The sequence below is a fragment of the Scyliorhinus torazame genome, chromosome 11 (genome assembly GCF_047496885.1).
Source record: "Scyliorhinus torazame isolate Kashiwa2021f chromosome 11, sScyTor2.1, whole genome shotgun sequence".
NCBI classification, from domain to species: Eukaryota; Metazoa; Chordata; class Chondrichthyes; order Carcharhiniformes; family Scyliorhinidae; genus Scyliorhinus; species Scyliorhinus torazame.
In genome coordinates, this window is record NC_092717.1 from 187,600,613 (window position 1) to 187,624,655 (window position 24,043).

At 46.9% G+C, this 24,043-nt stretch overlaps 1 protein-coding gene across 1 annotated transcript in view; it reads left to right on the plus strand.

Moving 5' to 3' along the window:
• The window catches only part of LOC140385722 (unconventional myosin-Id-like), a 264,080-nt gene that overhangs the window by 196,186 nt on the left and 43,851 nt on the right, over window positions 1-24,043 (plus strand). The window contains exons 19-21 of the mRNA XM_072468175.1: window positions 1,399-1,503; window positions 15,514-15,627; window positions 16,314-16,468. Coding sequence (XP_072324276.1) covers window positions 1,399-1,503; window positions 15,514-15,627; window positions 16,314-16,468 — 374 coding nt within the window. The remainder of the gene's footprint in view (window positions 1-1,398; window positions 1,504-15,513; window positions 15,628-16,313; window positions 16,469-24,043) is intronic.

The window sequence follows — 24,043 nt, forward strand, 5'->3', positions numbered from 1 at the left end:
TGGTCTGCTTGCAAAGCCAGCGATTTAGCCCTGTGCTAAACAGCCCCTAGCCCCTAGTGGTGAGGCCACACCTGGAGTATTGTGTACAGTTTAGGTCTCCTTCTCTGAGGAAGGATGTTGTTGCTCTCGAGGGAGTGCAGCGAAGGTTTACCAGACTGATTCCAGGGATGGCGGGACTGTCATATGAGGAGAGGTTGACTAGGTTGGGATTGTTCGCGCTGGAGTTCCGAAAAATTAGGGGGGATCTCATAGAGACTTATAACATTTTAATGGGACTAGACAGGGTAGATGCAGGGAAGATGTTACCCATGATTGGTGTGTCCAGAACTAGGAGTCACAGTCTGAGGATTCAGGGTAAACCATTTCGGACAGATATAAGGAGACACTTCTTCACACAAAGAGTGGTGAGCCTGTGGAATTCATTACCACAGGAAGTTGTTGATGCTAAAACTTTGAATATATTCAAGAGGCGGCTAGATATAGCACTTGGGGAGAATGGGATCAAAGGCAATGCGGAGAAAGCAGGATTAGGCTATTGAGTTGGATGATCAGCCATGATCGTGATGAATGCTGGAGCAGCCTCAAAGGGCCAAAAGCCGTCCTCCTGCTCCTATCTTCTACGTATCTATGTATGTATCTATGGTCTTTTAAATAGCCTGCCTCCATACCTGGCAGCCCAAAAGCTCATCCAACTTCTTCCTGGGTCGACTGGCCCAACTCCAGGCCACACCCACCCCTATCAATGAAGATCACGTCTTTTCAAGTACTTTCTTCCCAGGCAGATGTCCGAGCTGGGAAATGTCCCGCTTACCACTCTTGTGCCTCGAGGGTGTAAATCCAGGTCACAATGTCTGAAACAACTCTTTAGCCCTGTAGTCATGATTTTGCTCCCTTGCTTTGTTTATATACATTGTAATAGTCCTTTTGTGTATTCCCCATTTGCTTTGCAATTTCCTTTGTGCCACAATTGTCAGCCATCCCTTCACCTGTCTATGCCTCATCCTCAGGAATTCCCTCTCGAAATCTCTGTGTCTATCCACCTCACTCTCTCTCTCTCTCTGTTAAACCTAACCATTTGACCAAGTCTTCAGTCTTTCTTCTTTCTCACACTGTTATTGTTCTGAGTTTTTTTCAGCTGATGCTCCTGTGAAGCAGAGGGCTTTTTAAAACTACGTTAAAATGCTATAGAAATGCTCCTTATTCTGAGTGTTGTTAAATCTCTCCCTCCCCTATGTTCCTGTTCCACACTTTCTTTCAAGTCTGAGATAGTAGATTGAATTTTGTTCGATAAAAATATTAAAGTATATGAAATAAGGGCTGGAAATGGAGTTTAAGTACATCGTAACCATGGTGCAATTGAGCATCAGAACATCTGACAGTGAATCTCTGTTCCTTCAGGCCAGGGACAACCCAGGGATGATGTCCCAGTTTGCCACAACCATGAAGGGTCTGAAGTCCAGGCAGCAGTTCAGCAGTGTACTGTTCTCTGCACATGTGCGAAAGGTAAGGACAAAGAGCGAACACACATCATTATAACTTAGTGGCCACGCTAAAATTGCCCCTTTGTGTTCAGGGATGTGCAGGTTAGACAGGGTTATGGGGATAGGGAAGGGAAGTGGGCCTAGGTAGGGCGCTCTTTGGAGGGTCAGTGCAGACCCAATGGGCCAAAAGACCTCCTTCTGCACTGTAGCGATTCTATAATTTCTATGACTATTTAGCACAGTGGGTAGCACTGATGCTTCATAGATCTAGGGTCCCAGGTTCGATTCCCGGCTTGGGTCAAGGTCTGTGTGGAGTCTGCATGTTCTCCCTGTGTCTGTGTGGGTTTCCTCCGGGTGCTCCGGTTTCCTCCCACAAGTCCTGAAAACGTGTTGTTAGGTCATTTTGACATTCTGAATTCTTCCTCTGTGTACCCGAACAGGCGCCGGAATGTGGCGCCTAGGGGCATTTCTTCATTGCAGTGTTAATCATCATAGTATTATTATCATAGGATTTACAGTGCAGAAGGAGGCCATTCGGCCCATCGAGTCTGCAACGGCTCTTGGAAAGAGCACCCTACCCAAGGTCAACACCTCCACCCTATCCCCATAACCCAGTAACCCCACCCAACACTAAGGGAAATTTTGGACACTAAGGGCAATTTATCATGGCCAATCCACCTAACCCGCATATCTTTGGACTGTGGGAGGAAACCGGAACACCCCGAGGAAACACACACAGATACAGGGAGAAAGTGCAAACTCCACACAGTCACCCAAGGCCAGAATTGAACCCTTGTGCTGTGAGGCAGCAGCGCCCTAGTCAAGAAAGTAATGCTGTCATAGTACCATACAGCACAGAATGAGGCTATTCAGCCCATCATGCCATTGTTGACTTTTTGAAAGAGATATTCAGTTCACCCCACTATTTGCTGTTCCTCATTGCCCTGAATATTTTGCCTTTTCATGTATTTATTCAATTCCCTGCATTTACAATGGAATACACTTCCAACACCCTTTCGGGCAGTGAATTCCAGATCATTAAAAACTCTCTGCATAAAATGTTTCTCATCATCTCTCCGGTGGTTCTTTTGCCACCTCAGCAATGCATTGAGGCTCTGTTTGCTGATTCACCTCAGCAAATGCCTCCAGGCCTATATTTGTAAAACTTGCCTTCACCCCCTCCTTCTTTTATTAATTTTGGAAGTGGGATTGTTCATGGCGAAGTCACTTCCAGGTCTGGACATCTTTTATTCAAATCAACATTCCCCAATCGGCATTCACAGTGACGGAATTCTGTGGCCACTGGGATTCTTTGTTCCCTTTGGCAACGCACCCCCACCTGCGGGTTTCCCAGCAGCGTGGGTTGACTTCAATGGGAAATCCCGTTGACAAAAATGGGTTCATACTAAAAGTGACAGAATCTCATACAACCACATTAACTCATTCTTTGGTAGATATGTGCTTGTGTGTGTCTGTGCAGTTTATAATGGTATACGTGTAGATACAAGAATTTTGTATAAATACATAGATGCGATATTAGTATTCATGTGACTGAATTTCACAAATATGTTTGTCTTTGGGCTGAATGATATGAGGCGCCAAATACCTCTCCTCCCCCCACCCCAGTTAAAAGATTGGGTGGACCTTGTCAAGGTGACTTCTGACTGCCCCACATTTGCCAGCCAATTGGTGTTTAATAGGCTGGAGGCAGGACTTGCATCCTTCTGTACCAGTAAGTCCCGCCTCAGAGATCTGCTGGCCAATCAGAGACTATGATGTGGAGATGCCGACGTTGGACTGGGGTGAGCATAGTAAGAAGTCTTACAACACCAGGTTAAAGGACAACAGGTTTGTTTCAAATCACTGGCTTTTGGAGCGCTGCTCCTTCCTCAGGTGAATGACGAGGGGAACACTTCAGCAGTCAAGGGCATTCAGCCTCTGATCTCTGGGTAAGTGTTCTTCAAGGCAACCTTCAGGACGCGCGACAACTCAAAATCGCTGAGCAGAAACGTATAGCCAAGTTCCGCACACATGAGTACGGCCTCAACTGGGACCTTGGATTCATGTCACATTACATTCATCCCCCGTAATCTGGCCTGGGCAAAATTCTACCAACTGACCTGGCTTGAGACAATTCACACCTCTTTAACCGCGGGTTAACCTATCTCTGGATCTGTAAAGACTTAATTACCTGCATATGCTCGCATTCAAAGCATTGACTTGCATCTTTGACTTTGTCTATATATATGTTTCTGGAAAATACCTCTTCATTCACCTGAGGAAGGAGCAGTGCTCTGAAAGCTAGTGATTCGAAACAAACCTGTTGGACTTTAACCTGGTGTTGTAAGACTTCTTACTGCAATCAGAGACCGGCAGCTCCATAGCACTTTGGACATGCAGCACCAGATCATTTAAGTATGTTTGGGTGTTTCACGGGGTGCTGAGATGGAAGGCTCTAGTGAGGACCATAAGACGTAGGAGCAGAAGTAGGCCAGTCTGCCCATCGAGTCTGCGCCGCCATTCAATGAAAGCATGACTGATATGATAATCCTCAACTCCACTTTCCCACATTATCCCCATAACTCTTGATTATCCTTACTGATTATAAATCTGTCTATCTCAACCTTGAAAATAATGACCAGCCTCTAAAGCTCTCCGCGGTAAAAGATTACACAGATTCACTGTAAAAGCTGCAGTGCTGGGTGCTTGGCATGGGGCCTCTCCCACAGATGGCAGAATGAGGACTTTATATCGGCATCATTTGCCCACAAGGGCCTCAATTAGCACACTGACATGTGGGTCCTGATGCTAACCCTGCCGATGGCATAATTATGGTTGAGCAAGGGCAGGCAGGAAGGTGCAGACCATCCACTGGATTTAATGAAAGCCCCCAGATTCAAACCCATCAGCGGGGAAACATTAAATCTCGCCCTTTGTCTGTGTGGGCATGTGTCTCTGCGGGTTTACCCATATGAATAACTATTTGTCTGTTTGTGTGTGTGTGCACATGTTTATATATGACATGTGCCCTTCTTTTTTATATTATTGTGCATGTGAATATGCCTGTGTGACTGTCTGCACTTTGATAGTGGATGTGGATGCATCAAATGTCTGCATTCATGTGTGATTGTACTTGTATGCAGACGTGGGTGTATATGTGTTGATGTATCTGTGTGTAAGGAGGGAATGTTACCTTAACCGATCCAGCAGGAGTGTGGGCAAGGGGTAAGTCAGCAGAGCATGGGGAACCTAGAAGTTACACAGCCTGTGCACCATGGAGTTTCACTATGCAACAGCTTCCCTGCCTGATAACCAGTCTGATGAACAGTGAAAACTGCCACTTGGGAGCAAAGCAGCTTTTGGAGGCCACAGGGCCCTGACTGGGAGAGGAGAGGTTACATAGAAACATAGAAAATAGAAACAGGAGAAGGCCATTCGGCCCTTCGAGCCTGCTCCGCCATTCATTATGATCATGGCTGATCATCAAGTTCAATACCCTGATCCCGCATTCACCCCTATCCCTTGATCCGTTTAGCCCCAAGAGCTATATCTAATTCCTTCTTGAAATTACACAATGTTTTCCCTCAACTACTTTCTGTGGTAGTGAATTCCACAGATTCACCACTCTCTGGGTGAAATTTCTCCTCACCTCAGTCCCAAAACTGCGCACAATACTCGAGGTGTGGCCTCACCAATGTCCTATGCAGTAAAACATTTCTATTCCTATACGCAAAACCCCTCGCTGTGAAGGCCAACATACCATTTGCCTTCTTTACTAACTGTTGTACCTGCGCGCTTACTTTCAGTGACTGATGCACGAGGACACCGAGGTCTCGCTGAGTATCCACCTCTCTCAATTTACACGCATTCAAATAATAATCTGCCTTCCTATTTTTGCTACCGAGGCGCATAACTTCACACTTATCCACATTATACCGCATCAGCCATGCATATGCCCACTCACTCACCCTGTCCAAATCCTGCTGAGGCATTTCTGCATTCTCCTCACAGTTCATCACCCTCCTACCCAACTTTGTATCATCTGCAAATTTGGAGATAATACATTTAGTTCCCTCGTCCAAATCATTAATATATAATGTGAACAGTTGGGATCCTAGCACAGATCTCTGTGGTACCCCACTAGTCACTGGCTGCCAATTAGAAAAAGTCCCATTTATTCCAAAATGTTGCTTCCTGTTTGCTAACCAGCTTTCTATCCATCTCAAGACACTACATGTAATCCTATGTGCTTTAACTTTACATAGTAATCTGCTATGTGAGACCTTGGTCGAAAGCCTTCTGAAAGTCTAAATAAACTATATCCACTGGTTCTCCCTGGTCAACTCTACTCGTTACATCTTCAAAGAATTCCAGTAGATTTGTCAAGCATCATTTCCCTTTGATAAATCCATGCTGACTTTGTCTGATCACACCACCGCTTTCCAAATTCTGTGCTATAGAACCCTTGATAATGGACTCCAGCAACTTCCCTACTACTGACATTAGGCTCACTTGTCTATAGTTCCCTGTTTTCTCTCTACCTCCCTTTTTGAATAGCAGGGTTAAATCAACTATCCTCCAATCTGTAGGAACCAAAATTTTTGAAAATGACCACCAATGGATCTACTATTTCTAGGGCCACTTCCCTAAGTACTCTGGGATAAAGATTATCAGGCCCTGTCTTCAATCCCATTAATTTCCCCAAAAAACATTTCTTTACTAATACTAATTTCCTAAAGAAAATAAACTAACTCAGAACATAAAAACGGATAGCAAAAGTTTTGGTAAATATATAAAACGAAAAAGTGTGGCTAAGGTAAACATTGGTCCTTTAGAGGATGAGAAGGGGGATTCAATAATGGGAAATGAGGAAATGGCCGAGGCATTGAACAGGTATTTTGTGTTGGTCTTCACAGTGGAAGACACAAATAACATGCCAAAAATTGATGGCAAGGAGGCGATGGATAAAAAATGCCCCGTTGGAAGAGACAGCATGGGTTCATGAAAGGCAGGTCATGTTTAACTAATTTACTGGAATTCTTTGAAGACATAACAAGCGCAGTGGACAATGGGGAACCGGTGGATGTGGTGCATCTGGAATTCCAGATGGCATTCAACAAAGTGCAGCACAAAAGATTGCTTCAGATAAAGGTGCATGGCGTACAGGTAATCTATTAGCATGGATAGAGGATTGCTTAACTAACAGAAATCAAAGAGTGTGGATAAATGGGTGTTTTCTGGTTGGCGATCATTGGCTAGTGGTGTGCCTCAGGGATCGGATTTGGAGTTGGGGACCAATTGTAATGTGTCGAAGTTTGCAGAGTGGTAGAGGAAAGTGTGCAGAGGATACTGACAGTCTGCAGTTGGATATAGATAGTTTAAGTGAGTGGGCAATGGTCCAGCAGATGGAGTACAATGTTGGTAAATGCGAGTTCATCGACTTTGGTAGGAATAACAGCAAAATGGACTGTTGTTTAAATGATAAAAAATTGCAGCATGCTGCTGTGCAGAGGGGCCTGGGTGTCCTTGTGCATCAATCACAGAAAGTTGGTTTGCAGGTGCAGCGGGTAATTAAGAAGGCAAATGTTGCAGCTGTATAGGGTGCTGGTGAGGCTATACCTAGAGCACTGTGTACAGTTTTGGTCTCCTTACTTGAGAAAGGATGTACTGGCACTGGAGGGAGTGGAAAGGGGATTCACTTGGTTGATTCTGGAGTTGAGAGGATTGGCTTATGCAGACAGACAGAGTAGACTAGGACTATACTCATTGAAATTTAGAAGAATGAGTGGGGATCTTCTGGAAACATATAAAATAATGAAGGGAATAGATGGGATAGAAGCAGGAAGGTTGTTTCCACTGGCGGGTGAAACTAGAACTAGATGCATAGCCTCAAAATAAGGGGGAGCAGATTTAGGACTGAGTTGAGGAGGAAGTTCTTCCCCCAAAGAGTTGTAAATCTGTGGAATTCCCTGTCCCGTGAAGCAGTTAAGGCTACCGCTTTGAATGTTTTTCTGGCAAAGATAGATTTTTAAACAATAATGGAATTAAGGGTTATGGTGAGCGGGCGGGTAAGTGGAGCTGAGTCCATGATCTTATTGAATGGCAGAGCAGGCTCGAGGGGCGAGGTGGCCTCCGCTTGTTCCTAGTTCTTATGCACTTATGTTCAGCCCCTCACTAAAACTTCTGTTTCTCAGAATATATCTTCCTTTGTGAAGACAGAAGCAAAGTACGAATTTAGTTCCTCAACCATTTCTTTGTTACCTGTTATGAATTCCCCCATTGGCGGTGTCAATCCCGGGATGGTGGATTCTGGACCCGGGTGGAGTGTTAGATATCCCGGGATACTGGGGGCTGTGGAGAGAGCTCGGTGGCTGGGGCTGATTGGAGGTATTGTGGGGAGATTAGGGAAAAATGAAAATGTTGGGTGGGGGGAGTGACATGCAGTCTTGTCATCGTATTTAAAGTGCCAACCCATCTCCCTCATGTGATTTGGTCTTCCACCCTCCCCCACTCACCCACATCCCATTAATGTTACAACTGGAATTGGACTCAGATGTCTGATATTTTAAAACCCCCACCCTACAAATCACACCACACTTTTTTTTGAGTTTAAATTTCCCCCCTGAATCAGATGTATGGGCGCGATTTACCAAAAATGTTTCCAAATGGCAGTTGTGGCAGGTTTTGCTGGGAGTTTCCCATCGGCTCTGCGAGGGGGTTCTCCACCGCTAACTAACGACACTTAGGGCACGATCAAATGGCCACGCTGCAGCTGAAAAGCAGCCCGACGCAGCACAGCGAGGCCAATAGAAGCCGGGAGACCCCACTCCCTGAATCTACCCAGCTCACAACGCCTCGCGAGATCTAACATGATTTTTGGCAAATCTGACAGCTAGTCTCACTTTAATATGCAGTTTCCCAAAGTACCTGAGACGTTGGGATCTATCCTTTTCGCCTCAGCAACCTTCGGCGACTGCCGTTCTGTACCGGCTCCACAAATGGGAACCAGATGGAATGGCACTCGTGGGGGTCTCCCAGGAGATCAGAGGCCTCCCAGGAGATCCCGAGTGCCCTTTAATAGCGCTGTTTTTCTTGGTGCTGCGAGCGCCGGGAAACATGCAGCTAAAGGCGCTCGCATTGGGACTTTGTTTCCATTTAGTTAAATTGAGCCCGTAGAATTTGTTTCTCAGTACTGGGGAGCTCAACTCAGAGATTGGCCCGCCGGATCCTTCAGTGAGTTTGTGGGTTCCCTCCATCCATTGGCAATGTCACGCACCATACACATGGGCATAATCCCACATCCCCCCAAGTGAGGACAACACACAATGGGGTCCCTGGGGGCCCCCTATCTCCCCCCAACACACCCTTACAGACGCCCCCTTTCCAGGACCCCAACCCATCACCACCCAACCTCCCAGAGGCCCCTTCTTACCTGCCCTGCACCCACCCTTCATACCCCCACCCTTCTTTCATGGGCATGGCCCCCCTCGGGCCCTGACACTTGGCAGTGCCCCTGGCATATGGGCACCCTTGCATTGCCACCCTGGCAGTGCTCATTCTGGCTTTGCAGTGCCACCCAGGCATCCTGGCACTTCCAAGGTGCCATCCTTGCAGTGCCAAGGTACCTACATTCCAGGGGGAGGGCCAGGGACCACCCTGCACTAGCCCTGGCCACCCAGGGGCCTCCAATGGCCAGGGAGACCTCCAGGGTGCCGTTCCACCCTGGTCCACGTTTATGTGGACCAGGACTGAACGGCACCCAGCTGCGGCCTCCCTGGGGAGGCTGGTAGATCCCAGGAGGCTGGTATTTACTGGATAAGTAGGCCTTAAGTAGGTTTAAGGCACACTTACCTGTGCATGGCATGGTCCTGTCCATTGTGGGTTGGTTCTTGACAAAATAAATAATGAACCCCTTGCAGGACTTGGGTGGATCTTTCTATATAAACAAACATCCTGGCTGTCGGGAAGCCCGCAGGAGGCTTCACCCGGCGACGTGGCCGGTAGATCACGCTCATAAATGTGTAACTGTGTGAGTGTGTATATGTGTGTGTGTGCTCATTTGAATCACCAAATGAGTGTATACATATATATGCATATTTGTGCTTCAGCGTTTATGATTGACAATTTATTGGGATCATTCTTGTTGACCAAATCACAAGCAAAAGGTTAAATGGGTTATTGTTCACTGTTTCTGCAAGCTTCAGCCTGTTTAATTGCTTCCTTTAGAGCTTCAATGATTACCTTTCTCACAGGCCTGTCAAACTGTTTGAAAATGATGAATGGATCAGACCATTTCACTCATTAGCAAGCGCCATAAGGGGCTGTTTAAGTCAGTTAAAGAGCAATTTTAAGTCTTTGAACTGTGGACTATCTAATGTTGCTGAGCAAAAGGCAGTTTTGATTCCTTTTGCTCTGGGATAATTTGATAAACAATTTGAAGTGATATCCTGGCTGTAAAGCAACTAGACAGCAATCTGGTGAACAGGGCACGAATTAGCTCAGAGGATTCCCTGTTAACAAGTAGTCACATGGGCAGGAAGTGGCCTGAATTTTCAGTGCCCTGATCGGCATATTTGAAGATAGCTAGCCTGTGGACTTCCCACACACTGCAGACCTGTCCACCATATTACTAGAGTGGGTGAGGCATAAGACAACCAACCTGCCCTTAGGTATATTAAGGCTCTTAAGCGGCTAATTACCTGACATTTAAAGGCCTCGATCTAATTCTACAACAATGTTTTGGGGTGTGAGGGAAAACGGGAACGAACAACCCGGCGGCTTTGATGATGCGGGCTGAAGAAGAGGGGTATCCTGTGCCCAATGAGGGCAGTTTCTCTCCCACATCCTACCCCACCCTCAAGATCATACCTCCTGTCCCGTGATTTCTCTAACGTGACCCTCTTTACCCTGCTCATGGGTTCTCACAGCCTTACCCAACCAAACTTCCAGCACCTGCCTCAAGTCTGGGAGAAATCTTCTGTATAAACAAACATATGAACATAGGGAGCAGGAGGAGGCTACTTGGTCCCTCGAGATAGCTCCACCGTTTAATGATATCTCGGCAGATCTCGTTATATCTTCAACCCCGTAAAGGCACAGGGCACGGAGCTAAGGGAAGGTGGAGGTGGCTTTTTCAAGGCAAAGTGACCAGATCACCTCTCTGGAAGTGAAGATGGCACGGGTGGCCGGTGACAACAAGGCATTGAGATCCAAGGTGGACGATTTGGAAAATTGCTTCAGAAGGCAGAATTTGAGGGTTGTTGGGTTGATGGAGGGCTCGGAGGGTCCGAATCCAACAAAGTTTATGTCGTTGTTATTTTAAAAGATGGTGGGGGAGGGGGAAATGGCGTCCCCTCCAGTGTAGGATCGGGCCCATGGGTCACTGAGGCTGGTGAGCCACCATGTGCGATCATTGTGCGCTTTCACATTTATCAAGAAAAGGAAAGAGTTCTATGGTAAGACTCCAGATGGGAGGACCACGTTGTGAGGATCTACCAGGATGTTCGAGCGGTGCTGGCCAAGAGACGTGCGGCATTCAACAAGGCCAAGGCTGCATTTTATCAGAACAGGGTTTAGAACATAGAACATTACAGCGCAGTACAGGCCCTTCGGCCCTCGATGTTGCACCGACCTGTGAAACCACTCTAAAGCCCATCTACACTATTCCCTTATCATCCATATGTCTATCCAATGACCATTTGAATGCCCTTAGTGTTGGCGAGTCTACTACTGTTGCAGGCAGGGCATTCTACGCCCTTACTACTCTCTGAGGAAAGAACCTACCTCTGACATCTGTCTTATATCTATCTCCCCTCAATTTAAAGCTATGTCCCCTCGTGCTAGACATCACCATCCGAGGAAAAAGGATCTCACTGTCCACCCTATCTAATCTTCTGACCATCTTGTATGTCTCAATTAAGTCACCTCTTAACCTTCTTCTCTCTAATGAAAACAGCCTCAAGCCCCTCAGCCTTTCCTCATAAGATCTTCCCTCCATACCAGGCAACGTTCTGGTAAATCTCCTCTGCACCCTTTCCAATGCTTCCACATCCTTCCTATAATGCGGCGACCAGAATTGCACGCAATACTCCAAATGCGGCCGCACCAGAGTTTTGTACAGCTGCAACATGACCTCATGGCTCCGAAACTCAATCCCTCTACCAATAAAAGCTAGCACACCGTACGCCTTCTTAACAACCCTCTCAACCTGGGTGGCAACTTTCAGGGATCTATGTACATGGACACCGAGATCTCTCTGCTCATCCACACTGCCAAGAATCTTACCATTAGCCCAGTACTCTGTCTTCCTGTTATTCCTTCCAAAATGAATCACCTCACACTTTTCTGCATTAAACTCCATTTGCCACCTCTCAGCCCAGCGCTGCAGCTTATCTATGTTCCTCTGTAACTTGTAACACCCTTCCGCACTGTCCACAACTCCACCGACTTTAGTGTCATCTGCAAATTTACTCACCCATCCTTCTACGCCCTCCTCCAAGTCATTTATAAAAATGGCAAATAGCAGTGGCCCCAAAACAGATCCTTGTGGTACACCACTAGTAACTGGACTCCAGTCTGAACATTTCCCCTCAACCACCACCCTTTGTCTTCTTCCAGCTAGCCAATTTCTGATCCAAATTGCTAAATCACCCTGAATCCCATGCCTCCGTATTTTCTGCAGTAGCCTACCATGGGGAACCTTATCAAACATTTACTGAAATCCATATACACCACATCAACTGCTTTACCCTCGTCCACCTGTTTGGTCACCTTCTCAAAGAACTCAATAAGGTTTGTGACCTACCCTTCACAAAACCATGTTGACTATCTCTAATCAAATTCTTCCTTTCCAGATGATTATACATCCTATCTCTTATAAACCTTTCCAAGATTTTGCCCACAACAGAAGTAAGGCTCACTGGTCTATAGTTACCGGGGTTGTCTCTACTCCCCTTCATGAACAAGGTGACAACATTTGCTATCCTCCAGTCTTCTGGCACTATTCCTGTAGACAAAGATTACTTTAATCTGATATGGTTTACCCTGCTCGCCTCCCACTGACTTATAAATCGAAAGATTATTACTTTTAGACTCTGGAAGAGGCAGAGGCATTTGTGCAGAAACATTGGCTGGGATTGAAATAACGGTGAATTATATTGGTTGAGAGATGTCTGCCTGGGTGTGAGTGTGAATTCTGGGATTTGTTGGGGTATTTACTGGGTGTTTTGAGTTTTGTACTTGGATTTTTACTGTGGGTTTTGTGCGATGGGTGTTGTTCTTGTTATTTCTTTTTTCTTGGAATGATTAAAGTTGGGTTTGGGCAGGGGGCTGGGTGGCATTATGTTTTTTTTGTTATGTTTATTGCTCTGTGTGGAGGGCTGTCCTGCTAGCTATATATTTATTTATCGGGAGCGAGGGGATGTGGGTATCTGCAGCTCATACTGTTGCGGGGGGAGGGAGGTTTAAGCATGAATTTAGGATTTTTGTTTTCATTTTGGGGTTGGGAGAGAGTGGAGGATAGTGGGAATCTTTTTTTACCTTGTTGTTTGCTGGATTGTTTGGGTGTGGTATTACGGGCAGCACGGTAGCAATGGACAGCGCAGTAACACAGTGGTTAGCACAGTTGTTTCACAGCTCCAGGGTCCCTTGGGGGTAGACCAGTACTGAACGGCACTCGCCCGAAGTCTCTGACATGAAGGAGATAGACCCCCACGCCTCGGGTATCTCGAGAATCTGCACATTAAAGTGAGGCTGGCTTTTTCATTTTAATATGCAGATTTGCCAAAAGCGATCCCGCCTCATTACAAAGTCTTGTGACATCGCAATAGATCTTGTGAAGCGTTCGAGCCGGGTATATCCCGGGAACGAGGTCTCCTAGTTTCTATCGACCATGCTGTGGCGTGGCGAGCTGCTTTACGGGCACAGCGTGGCCATAAAAGCATGCCCTAAACTTTGGATCGTGCCCAGAGTCTTTAGTTTTGTCACATTATTATTTTTGTAGCGTCTAGCCTTATCTGTTGATTTACTCTTAGATTTGTACTCCCTGTCTTCCTATCAAGTCTGTTTATCATTTCTTTACTCTTTGGTTTACCACATCTTCCTAAATTTGATCCTTGCACTTACTATATAGTTCGAAATTCTCTCCACTTCCCTAGTATGCAGCTGGCTAAACCATTAGTCCCAGCAATGCTCAGGTGCAGACTGTCCCAATAGTTCAGATCCCATTTTCCTCAGTACTAGTACCAGTTCACCACAAACTGGACCCACGTCTCCCACACCAGTCTTTGAGCCACACATTTATTTCTCTAATCCTATTTGTCCTCTGCCAATTTGCAAGTGGTTCAAGTATTAATCCAGAAATTATTACCTTCGAAGCTCTGCTTCTTAATTTGACACCTAGCTTATCATTCTGACTATGCAGAACCTCCTTCCGCGTCCTACCTGTGTCATTGGTACCGACATGGACCACGACCACTGGATCCTTTCCCTCCTACTGCAAGTTTCTCTCCACCCCTGTGTAAATGTCCCAAACCCTGACACAGGGTTTATACAGAATTTACCTGTTCAATATTCAGTAAATTTGTTCATTGGTTTATACCTTGAAATAGCGTAGTTATTTATTTACCTACCTCAAAGAGATCATGTGATATATTTCAGAAAAGCAAACTTATGAATTTCCACTACTGGTATCATGTTACGTTCCTTGTATTGTTCTCCAAGATAGCCAAAGTCTTAGGGCGCGATTCTCCCAGCCCCACGCCGGACCGGAGAATCGCCGCAACCGAGCCACACCGCCCCGACGCTGGCGCGCGATTCTCCGAGGTGCGAAGAATTGGCGCCATTTGCGCCGGCGCAGTTGGCGTGGCACCGGTTGCGGGCCACTGTCCGCGGTGGGGCCGCTGATTCTCCGGCCCGGATGGGCCGAGCTGACACGCGGAAAAAGCAGAGTCCCGCCGGCGCCGTTCACACCTGGTCGCTGCCGGCGGGAACTCTGCGCGAAGTATCGGGGGGGTGGCCTGTGTGGTGGGGGGGGGGCTCCGTCCCCGGGTGGGGGGGCCTCTGATGGGGTCTGGCCCACGATCGGGGCCCACCAATCGGCGGGCCGGCCTCTCCCCCCCCCTCCCCCGGGCCTACTTTGTTGCGCTGCCAGCCCCTGAATCCCCACGCCATGTTGCGTAGGGGCCAGCGTGAAGATGTCTCGCGCACATGCGCGGGTTGGCGCGGCCCAACTGCGCATGCGCGGGTTGGCGCGGCACCCATTTGACGCCGGGAAGGGAGGCTGGAGCGGCATGAACCACTCCAGCGCCGTGCTGGCCCCCTGTGGGGTCCAGAATCGGTAGTCCCCGCACCCACTTCGCGCCGTCGTGAAACGCGACGGCGTTCACGACGGTGCGAACACTCTGCCTCCATTTCGGAGAATCGCACCCATAGTGTTTACAAAGAACTATATGTTTAAACCAAAGCTAATTTATTTTACACTACTTGAAATGATTCGTACACTCTACTGAGTAACAGCTGACAAAATAATTGAATCTATGTTACAGTAATTAATTATCTCTCTCTAATACAACCTACACTCTAACTAAACCTCACACTATCCTTCTTCATCAACTTCTCCAACAGGTTCTCCCAGAATGCTTAGAGATGCAGCTTTTTGTAAGACTACCCAGTCATGCCATCTAATGTTGATATACATGAACATCATCTTGCTAACCTTTACTCCCCTTAGATTATACATATCATTACACAAACCTCAGTGACAAGGGCTCTCTGCTTGACTCCTAAGTCTCAATTCAACTATCTGGATATCAGAAAAGTAAAGCTGTAATATAATATCTAGGAGGACACAAAGCTTGTGGGAGTGAGTGTTGAAAATGAACTGAAGGAAAATTTGAGCATTTTACCCTGTCCCATTAGTGTGTAGGTGTGTGTGTGTGTGTACTTTTATCATTTGTTTGTTTGCTAGTTTGTCTAAAATATCTGTAGATCCCGCGGCAGAAATGTTGATTTGTTTTTTACTTTCTCAACTTAGATCAATAGATTTAACAAGCCTGAAGATCGAGCTATTCTCATCACCGACCAACACCTGTACAAATTGGAGCCAGCCAAACGCTACAAGTACATGAAGGCACTGCCACTCAGCAATGTGAGTATCCAGCCATGCATCATGGCACACATGTGAGCAACAGCTGGAGTCAGGGCTTCTTCTTACTTCCTGATAGATAGGAAAGAATATCACCATTGAGTACCCCCTTGAAAGATGGGACCTCACCTTCAAGAACCCTTCTAAAGGGAAAAGGCCAAAAAAGTCTATAGATTGCATTCTTCGCAATTAAACTCTGGATATGCCCACCTCTTGCACTCACTGCACACAGTCGGTGGGACTGGTTGAGAATGCAGAATGATTTGGGTGATACCTCCACCAAAGCCTGTCTGTTGTGACTCCAGGCAGATTTGTAAATGAACAAGCAGCATGCCTGTCGTTTTTCAATGTGAAACATATATGTGCCTCCTTTTGTCCTTGTGTTTGTTATATATCACAAGCCCGTCTTGCACAACTGCAGAGGCTGGTCAAGTAGCTGATTGACTGAAATGCCAGCACATGGGTAAAGAAAAAATCACAAGATTGGGGAATTGTGCAACCAGCTCTGTCAGCGGTGGACCTCTGTGAGGATCAGCAATCCACCAATTGCAATGGACCAGTTTTATCTAAAATGTCCTGACTAAAAACATGATGATGTACTGAGATGTTTCTGCTTGGACACTTCAGACACTAAGGTCACCCACGACATGAACTAGAGCAAGTTCTGACATCCCCATTTGTTCCCTTAGGTGACTGGAGTCAGTGTCACCGATGGCAGGGATCAATTGATCATCTTTCACACCAAGACAAATGATGACCTTGTGGTTTGCCTGGACAAGATGCAGCAAGGGAATGATAATAGGATCGGAGAGGTTGTTGGTGTCTTGGTGCATCAGTTCAACAAGTGAGTGACGCATACAGCAGTGTATTGCCATATATATGTAAACACAATCCGACTAAAGAAATTCACATGTTCATGGATTTCTGTGACAACCACCTTGGGGGTAGACTGTATATACTGCGTGTTCAGCTGAAATTCTGAACACCCTAACACTGTCAACATAGCAGAGAAATTAGTTGTGTTTAATTACATGGCAGTACCATAGCACATAATGTAAGACACTTCCAGACTGAGACGATGACAGAAAACGAGGTAAATACAGTCTTAATGATATTAAAGTTGATATTAAAGTTGAAGGAAAGCTATACCAAGGAAGCTATAGTTCCACAGTTTTGTGATTGCAGTATTACAAAATAGGGTCAAATGAAGGTGTTTTGTGCATTTGATCTCCCCCTTCAAGAATACTAGGCCTTCTGGACTGAGGGGTTTGTTTGATATACAAACCATACTTTCTCCCCATAACATCATCAGCTGCTTCTTTAAGTTGTGTTTTGGCCTTCGGCATTGGTCCTGGTCATCCAGCGCACTGGTTCGTTACCACCTGTGTAAAAATTAATGATATGCATTTGCGATGCACAACCACCATTCAAGGGTACTTAGGGACATGCAATAAATGCTGGCCTAGTCCACATTGACACTAAATAGTCAATCGCACTCCAAGACAATAAATTGTTTTTTTGTGGGAAATTTAATGGTCACACTGGTGCAATAGATTCTTTAAAAGATGAGTTTCGGGATGCCAACTCTAGCCAAGTTTGGAATGACTGAATCTGAAATTTGGCAGCTTGAGTTGGTATAGGGATAGCAGAGATCCCTATCTCTGGTAGGGATAGGGAAATTGGGGATAGAATCTGGGTCTGATAGTGGGACAGTTTCTGATAGGTGGGATGACAAGGGATGGGTTAGAGCAATGGAGGTTAGGATGGGACAGCACAAGGTGGGATCCTATGAGTAAGAACCAAGTGATGGGGTAATGCAGCTGGAGATGGAACAGGGGAATTAGGTCCTGGAACAGCAACAGCAAGAAATACAACAGGGCCAGGGGAGGAAAGGATTGTCGCTCGTAAATTTAAACTAAACTTCTGATATAAATTGTCAGCATTAAAAAGAATTCTGAAAAGAGGGAGATGGACAATTGTTGATTGTATTTCACTCTCATCACAAATGCTCCACTTCATAAAGTACAGAATAAGTTACAAAAAAGATACATTGTTATAATCCACACAAGACCTACGGGAATGGACCAATTGGCTTCTTCCTGAGCCTCATTGAATACGAGTTTCCCCACTGAGGGGCGGGGGCCCATCAGCGAAGTAAATGGACTCTAGCATAAAAGCCAGCCCAGATGAGGGCCGAGCATGGATTGTCCCGGCAAGGACCTGAAGCATAATGTTTATATAGTTTACTTTATAATAAAATAGTTTTCTTTACGCCTCTCCGTTGGACTCCTCTGTGGCCACTAAATACACTTTGACTGGCATTCTCCGATTCGGGTTCGCCCCACCACTGCCGCCAACTAGAACAGGGAATTTGGCGCTCAGCCTAAATTCCATTCACTGTAGCGGGAATCCTGCTGAACGGATAGAGAACTCCGGCCTTTAGTTCCAAAAACCAGGCCAGGTAACCTGTTTTAGAACTACGGCCAGAAATGATTGTTAGCTGGGGTATTTTTTTTAATAATATTTTATTAAGGTATTTGAAAATTTTTATAACAGTAACATAAACAATGACATCAACATGGTAAAATAAACATTTCCCCCGCCCCAGCCCAATCTTCACACACCTCAACCATCCAAAAACAATCTGCCCGCACCCCCCCCCTCCCTTTAGAATACTGCATTGGCTGACGTTTTAATTTTCCCCGGGAAAGTCGACGAACGGCTGCCACCTCCGGGAGAACCCGAACATTGACCCTCTTAAGGCAAACTTTATTTTCTCGAGACTGAGAAACACAGCCATGTCACTAACCCAGATCTCTACACTCGGGGGCTTAGAGTCCCTCCACATTAACAAGATCCGTCTCCGGGCTACCAGGGAGGCAAAGGCCAAGACGTCAGTCTCTTTCGCCCCCTGAACTCCCGGATCTTCCGACACTCCAAAGATCGCTACCTCCAGACTCGGCACCACCCGTGTTTTTAGTACCGTGGACACCGCCTTAGCAAAATCCTGCCAAAACCCTCTAAGCTTCAGGCATGCCCAAAACATGTGGGCACGATTTGCTGGGCATCTCGTACACCTATCCTCAACCCCGAAGAACTTACTCATCCTAGCCACTGTCATGTGTGCCCAGTGGACTACCTTAAATTGTATCAGGCTAAGCCTGGCACATGATGAGGAGGTATTAACCCTGCTTAGGGCATCCGCCATAGCCCCGCCTCTGTCTCTCCTCCTAGCTCATCCTCCCACTAGCCCTTAAGCTCCTCCACCGGAGTTTCCTCTGCCTCCGACAGCTCCCTGTAAATGTCCGATACCTTCCCCTCTCCCACCCAGGTACTGAAAACTACTCTATCCTGTATCCCCTGTGATGTCAGCAGCGGAAAGGCCGGCACCTGTTTTCTCAGAAAGTCTCGCACCTGCAAATACCTACAACCATTCCCTGCTGGCAATTTAAATTTATCCTCCAAGGCTTTCAAGCTGGGAAAGCTCCCATCTATAAATAGATCCCCCCCCTTCCAATTCCTGCCCTCTGCCAACTCCGGAACCCGCCATATAGCCTACCCGGTACAAACCTGTGGTTATTATAAATCGGGGTCCTAATCAATGCTCCCTCCACTCTCCATCTCCTCCACTGCCGCCAGATCCCCTGAGCCGCCACTACCACCGGACATGTGGAGTATCGGGCCGGCGAGAACGGCAGAGGTGCCGTTACCAATGCTCACAGACTGGTGTCTTTACATGACGCTGCCGCCATCTGCTCCCATCCCTCCCCCACTACCCACTTCCTAATCATCGCTATATTAGCCGCCCAGTAGTAATTGCGGAAGTTCGGCAGCGCTAACCCACCCTCCCCCCGACTGCGCTCTCACAACACTTTCTTCACTTGCGGGGTTTTACTCGCCCACACAAAGCCCAAAATAATCTTATTCGCCCGCTTAAAAAAGGCCTTAGGGATGAAGATGGGGAGGCACTGAAAGACAAACATAAAATCTGGGGAGGACCGTCATTTTCACGGTCTGTACCCTCCCCGCCAGTGACAGCGGGAGCATGTCCCACCTCTTAAAGTCCCTTTCCATTTGTTGTACCACCCGGGATAGGTTTAACTTGTGTAGTACCTCCCATTTCCGGGCCACCTGGATTCCCAGATATCGAAATCTCTTCCCTACCATTCTAAGCGGCAGCTCTCCCAGTCTCTTCTTCTGTCCTCTGTTGCCAATCGGAACCAGAGTCACCAATAATGTTGTCAATTAATAATGATGCTCTTTAGAGTTGCCAGATATCAAATGATACCACCACAAGGCTTTACCGGATATCGATCAAAGACCAAACAACCAGTTAGTCAGCTCAAGTTCAAAGATGGTTTATTTACACACAAGGATTACTTCGACATGCAACACAAAACACTACAAGTTAAACTACACCTAACAACTACAATAACCTATACTTAACTTCAGGGCAACCGGCTCTATGCAGATGGACAAGGCCTTTGTCCGGATCTTACGTGGCTGGGTGAAAGAAATGGCTCTGTTTCTGCTGGGCTTATCCGTCTGGTAGCGATCATTGGTCTTGAACTTGTCTGTCTGGTCGTTATGCTGCACTTGGGCTGGCATAGGCCGGATCCAAGAGAGACCGAGCACATGGCTGTGTCTCTTCTTATCCCTCTGGGATTTCGTGCTCTTTGGGGTGGTCCTTAACTTGGACCCAATAATTCGACAGGCTTCGATCACTGCCTTTGATTTTGGCCAATAAAGGGGCGGGTGCCTTGATGGCCGGGCGTGTCCTGAGCGGTCATTGACCTTGGCTGTTTGGGTAAAGGGAATGGTGCCGATTAGTCTGTATCTGTATCGGTTTCGATCGCGTCTAGCTATCTGGGTTGGAAGTACACACACAAGCTCTGAGTCCTGGGTTGGCCATAATTCCCATGGTCCTTTGCAGGTGGCCATCTGAGATGGCTACACCTCTTGCCTGGATCGCAAACATCTCGCTTTTCCCCATGTTCAATTATACCCCGAAAAATTGCCAAATTCCCCTGAGATTCTCTTTACTCCCCCCATCCCCTCCAACGGGTCCACAATGTACAAGAGCAGGTCATCTGCGTAGAGCGAGGCCCGGTGCTCTACCCCCCCCCCCCCCCTGAACCAGCCCTTTCCTGTTCCTAGAGGCTCTTAATGCCATGGCCAATGGCTCTATGGCCAGGGCAAACAGTAACAAGGAGAGGGGGCACCCTTGCCTCGTCCCTCAGTGTCGTTTAAAATACCCCGACCTCAGCCGGTTTGTACGCACACTCGCTATTGGTGCCTGATAGAGCAACCACACCCAGTCAAGAAAGCCCTCACTAAACCCAAACCTTCCCAGCGCCTCCCACAGGTAATTCCACTCCTCACGATCAAAAGCCTTCTCCGCTACCACCACCTCCGCCTCCTCTCCTTCTGAGGGCATCATAATAACATTTAGGAGCCTTCGAACATTGGCCTTGTGTTGCCTGCCCTTAACAAATCCCGTCTGGTCTTCCCCTATCAGCCCCGGGACACAATCCTCTATCCTTATGGCCAGCAGTTTGGCATCCACATTCAGTAGAGAAATCGGCCTGTATGACCCGCATTGCTCCAGATCCTTCTCCCGTTTCAGGATCAAAGAAATCGAGGCCTGCGACATTGTTGGGGGGAGGACTCCTTTCTCTCTTGCTTCATTAAATGTCCTCACCAGCAGTGGACTCAATATCTCTGAAAATTTCTGAGAGAATTCCACCGGGTAGCCGTCAGGCCCCGGGCCTTGCCCGACTGCATGTCCTCCCGCCCCTTGATTATTTCTTCCATCGCAATTGGGGCACCCAGCCCCTCCACCAGGTCCTCCTCCACCCTCGGGAACCTCAACAGATCCAGAAATTGCCTCATTCCCTCCACCCCAGCCGGGGGTTCCGACTCATATAATTTACTGTAAAAGTCCTTAAACACCTCGTTCACCCCCACTGGGTCCAGAACAGTATTACCGTCTCTACTCTTTACTTTACCTATCTCCCTGGCCGCCTCTCTTTTCCTAAGCTGGTGCGCCAACATTCTGCTTGCCTTTTTAGCTGGGGTATTTTGATGGGACAGTGCAGAGATACATCTAATCAGTGCCCTAAATGAGCTGTAAGTGTTTGATGGGATAACATTGATGAAGTTTTATTCTGAACCCTTTCAGTTACTGAGCTAGGACTGTTTGATGCTAATACGGAATGGAAAATAAAACACAGAATGTTCCGTTCCCTATTACAGACTGACATCCTCAAAGAGACAAGATTAACTTTGACTAACACACTTTTGACACTGATTACCTGATATGTGGCTAGTTTATCTGCTTGTGAGTCTCCTTTAATAAGATCATTGTTGTCTGCCATTTGTACTAATCCTATAAAAAGTGCTCGGGGCAGGATTAATGACTGAATTAATTTGACCATCAGGATCTCTTCTGTAGACAGAATCTCTGGTGCCATGGCAACAGATAGGCCGCTGAGCTGCTACTCCACTACTTGAGCACAAAGTCAGGCCAGGGGACTCTTGGTCTCTTGGCCAATATTCATCCCTTAACCAACAGCATAAAAATCGATTTTTCTTGGTTATGTATCTCTTCTCTGTTTGTGGGACTTTGCTGTGGATAAATTGGCTGCCACATTTTCTACATTTTAACACTGATTACACTTCAAAAGATAGGTTAGCTTGAGTGGAAAAGAAGATGATGGATAGAGTATAATATGGGGAAATGTGATATTATCCACTTTCATAGGAAGAATAAAAATATATAATTTTTTTAAAAGGTGAGACGAATGTTGCAATATCCGAGGAAAATAGTGATAATGTCACTGGACTAGAAATCCAGAAGCTCAGGATCGTTCTCTGGGGAGATGGGTTCAAATCCCACGATGGCAGCTGGGGGAATTTAAATTCAGTTACTGACTCTGAAAATGAGTTTCAGTAACGATGGAACTACCATGAAGCATCACAAAAACTTGCCTGCCTCACGAACGCCCTTTAGAGAAGGAAATTTTCCATCTGTGCCCACGTGTGACTACAGACTCATAGCAATGTGGTTGACTGCGAAATGGCCTTGCAAACCATTTAATTCAAGGGCAATTAAGGATAGGAAATAAATGTTGGCCTTGCCAGCGATGCCCACATCCAAAGAAAGAATAAGGAAGAGGAAATAAAGGGCTTGATTTAACACCCAAAAAACAGAGTCCCATTTTGGGCTCCTCTAGCGGGGTGTATCTCAGCCCCTGTAGCACCGAGAACCACCCCGCCATCAAACGGGACTCTGGGTTATTTTGGCCTTGGCGAGGAGCGCCCCGCCATTTACCTCACTTCCATATTTAAATGCTACCCCGATTTGTCGACCCCGTTCAGACTTCCCACCATAGCCTTCGGAACCACCCCAACATACCTTTTAGGGGGTGCTCCCCCTCACCCCATCTGCTAAGGGCAAGGCACCTCTGGGCCCAATCCCTGGCACAGGCAACCTGATGCATGGGCACCTTGCACTGTCAGCCTGGCACCCTGGAAGTGCCCCTGCCAGCCAGGCAGTGGCACCTGGATACCCTCGCAGTGCCAGGGCATGCGAGGGTACCACCCTGCCCAGCGCCCGACCACCCAGGGGCCTTCAATGGCCTGGGAACCCCCCCCCCCCAGCTGCCATTACACCTGAGCCACGTTTTTGTGAGCCAGTGCTAAATGGGACATGATGAGGTCTCCCAGACGTGGCCGTTCATTCCCGGGCCTCAGGAGAATCGGGCGGCAACATATTTAAATGAGCCTAATAGTTCACTTAAATATGTTAATCTGGATCGTGACTTCCCACGAGATCTCGTTAGATCACGCAAGGTGTTCCAAGAGTTGCAAATTTCACGAGATACCTCTCGAGACTTTAATAACCTCGTCGCATCACCGAGTCGGGCGCGATGAGGCCGTTCGATCGTGCCTCAAGTGCTCTTGTACACAAACTACAGAATGTTAATATACAGCAAGCCATTAGTAAGGTAAATGATGTGTTAAACCTTTCTTGGATTTGTTTGGAGTACAGGTTAAGGAGGTCTTGCTATAACTATATAGGGCTTTAGTGAAAGCATACTCGATACAGATTTGGTCTCCTTACTAAGGCAAGAGACACTTGCTTTGGAAGTGCTACAGTGAAGCTTCATAATAATATAATAATAATCTTTATTGTCACAAGTAGTCTTACATTAACACTGCAATGAAGTTATTGTGAAAAGCCCGTGGTCGCCACATTCCGGTGCTGTTCAGGTACACAGAGGGAGAATTCAGAATGTTCAATTCACCTAGCAGCACCTAACATCTAACGTCTTTCAGGGCTTGTGGGAGGAAACCGGAGCACCCGGAGGAAACCCACAAAGACATGGGGAGAATGTGCACAGACAGTGACCCAAGC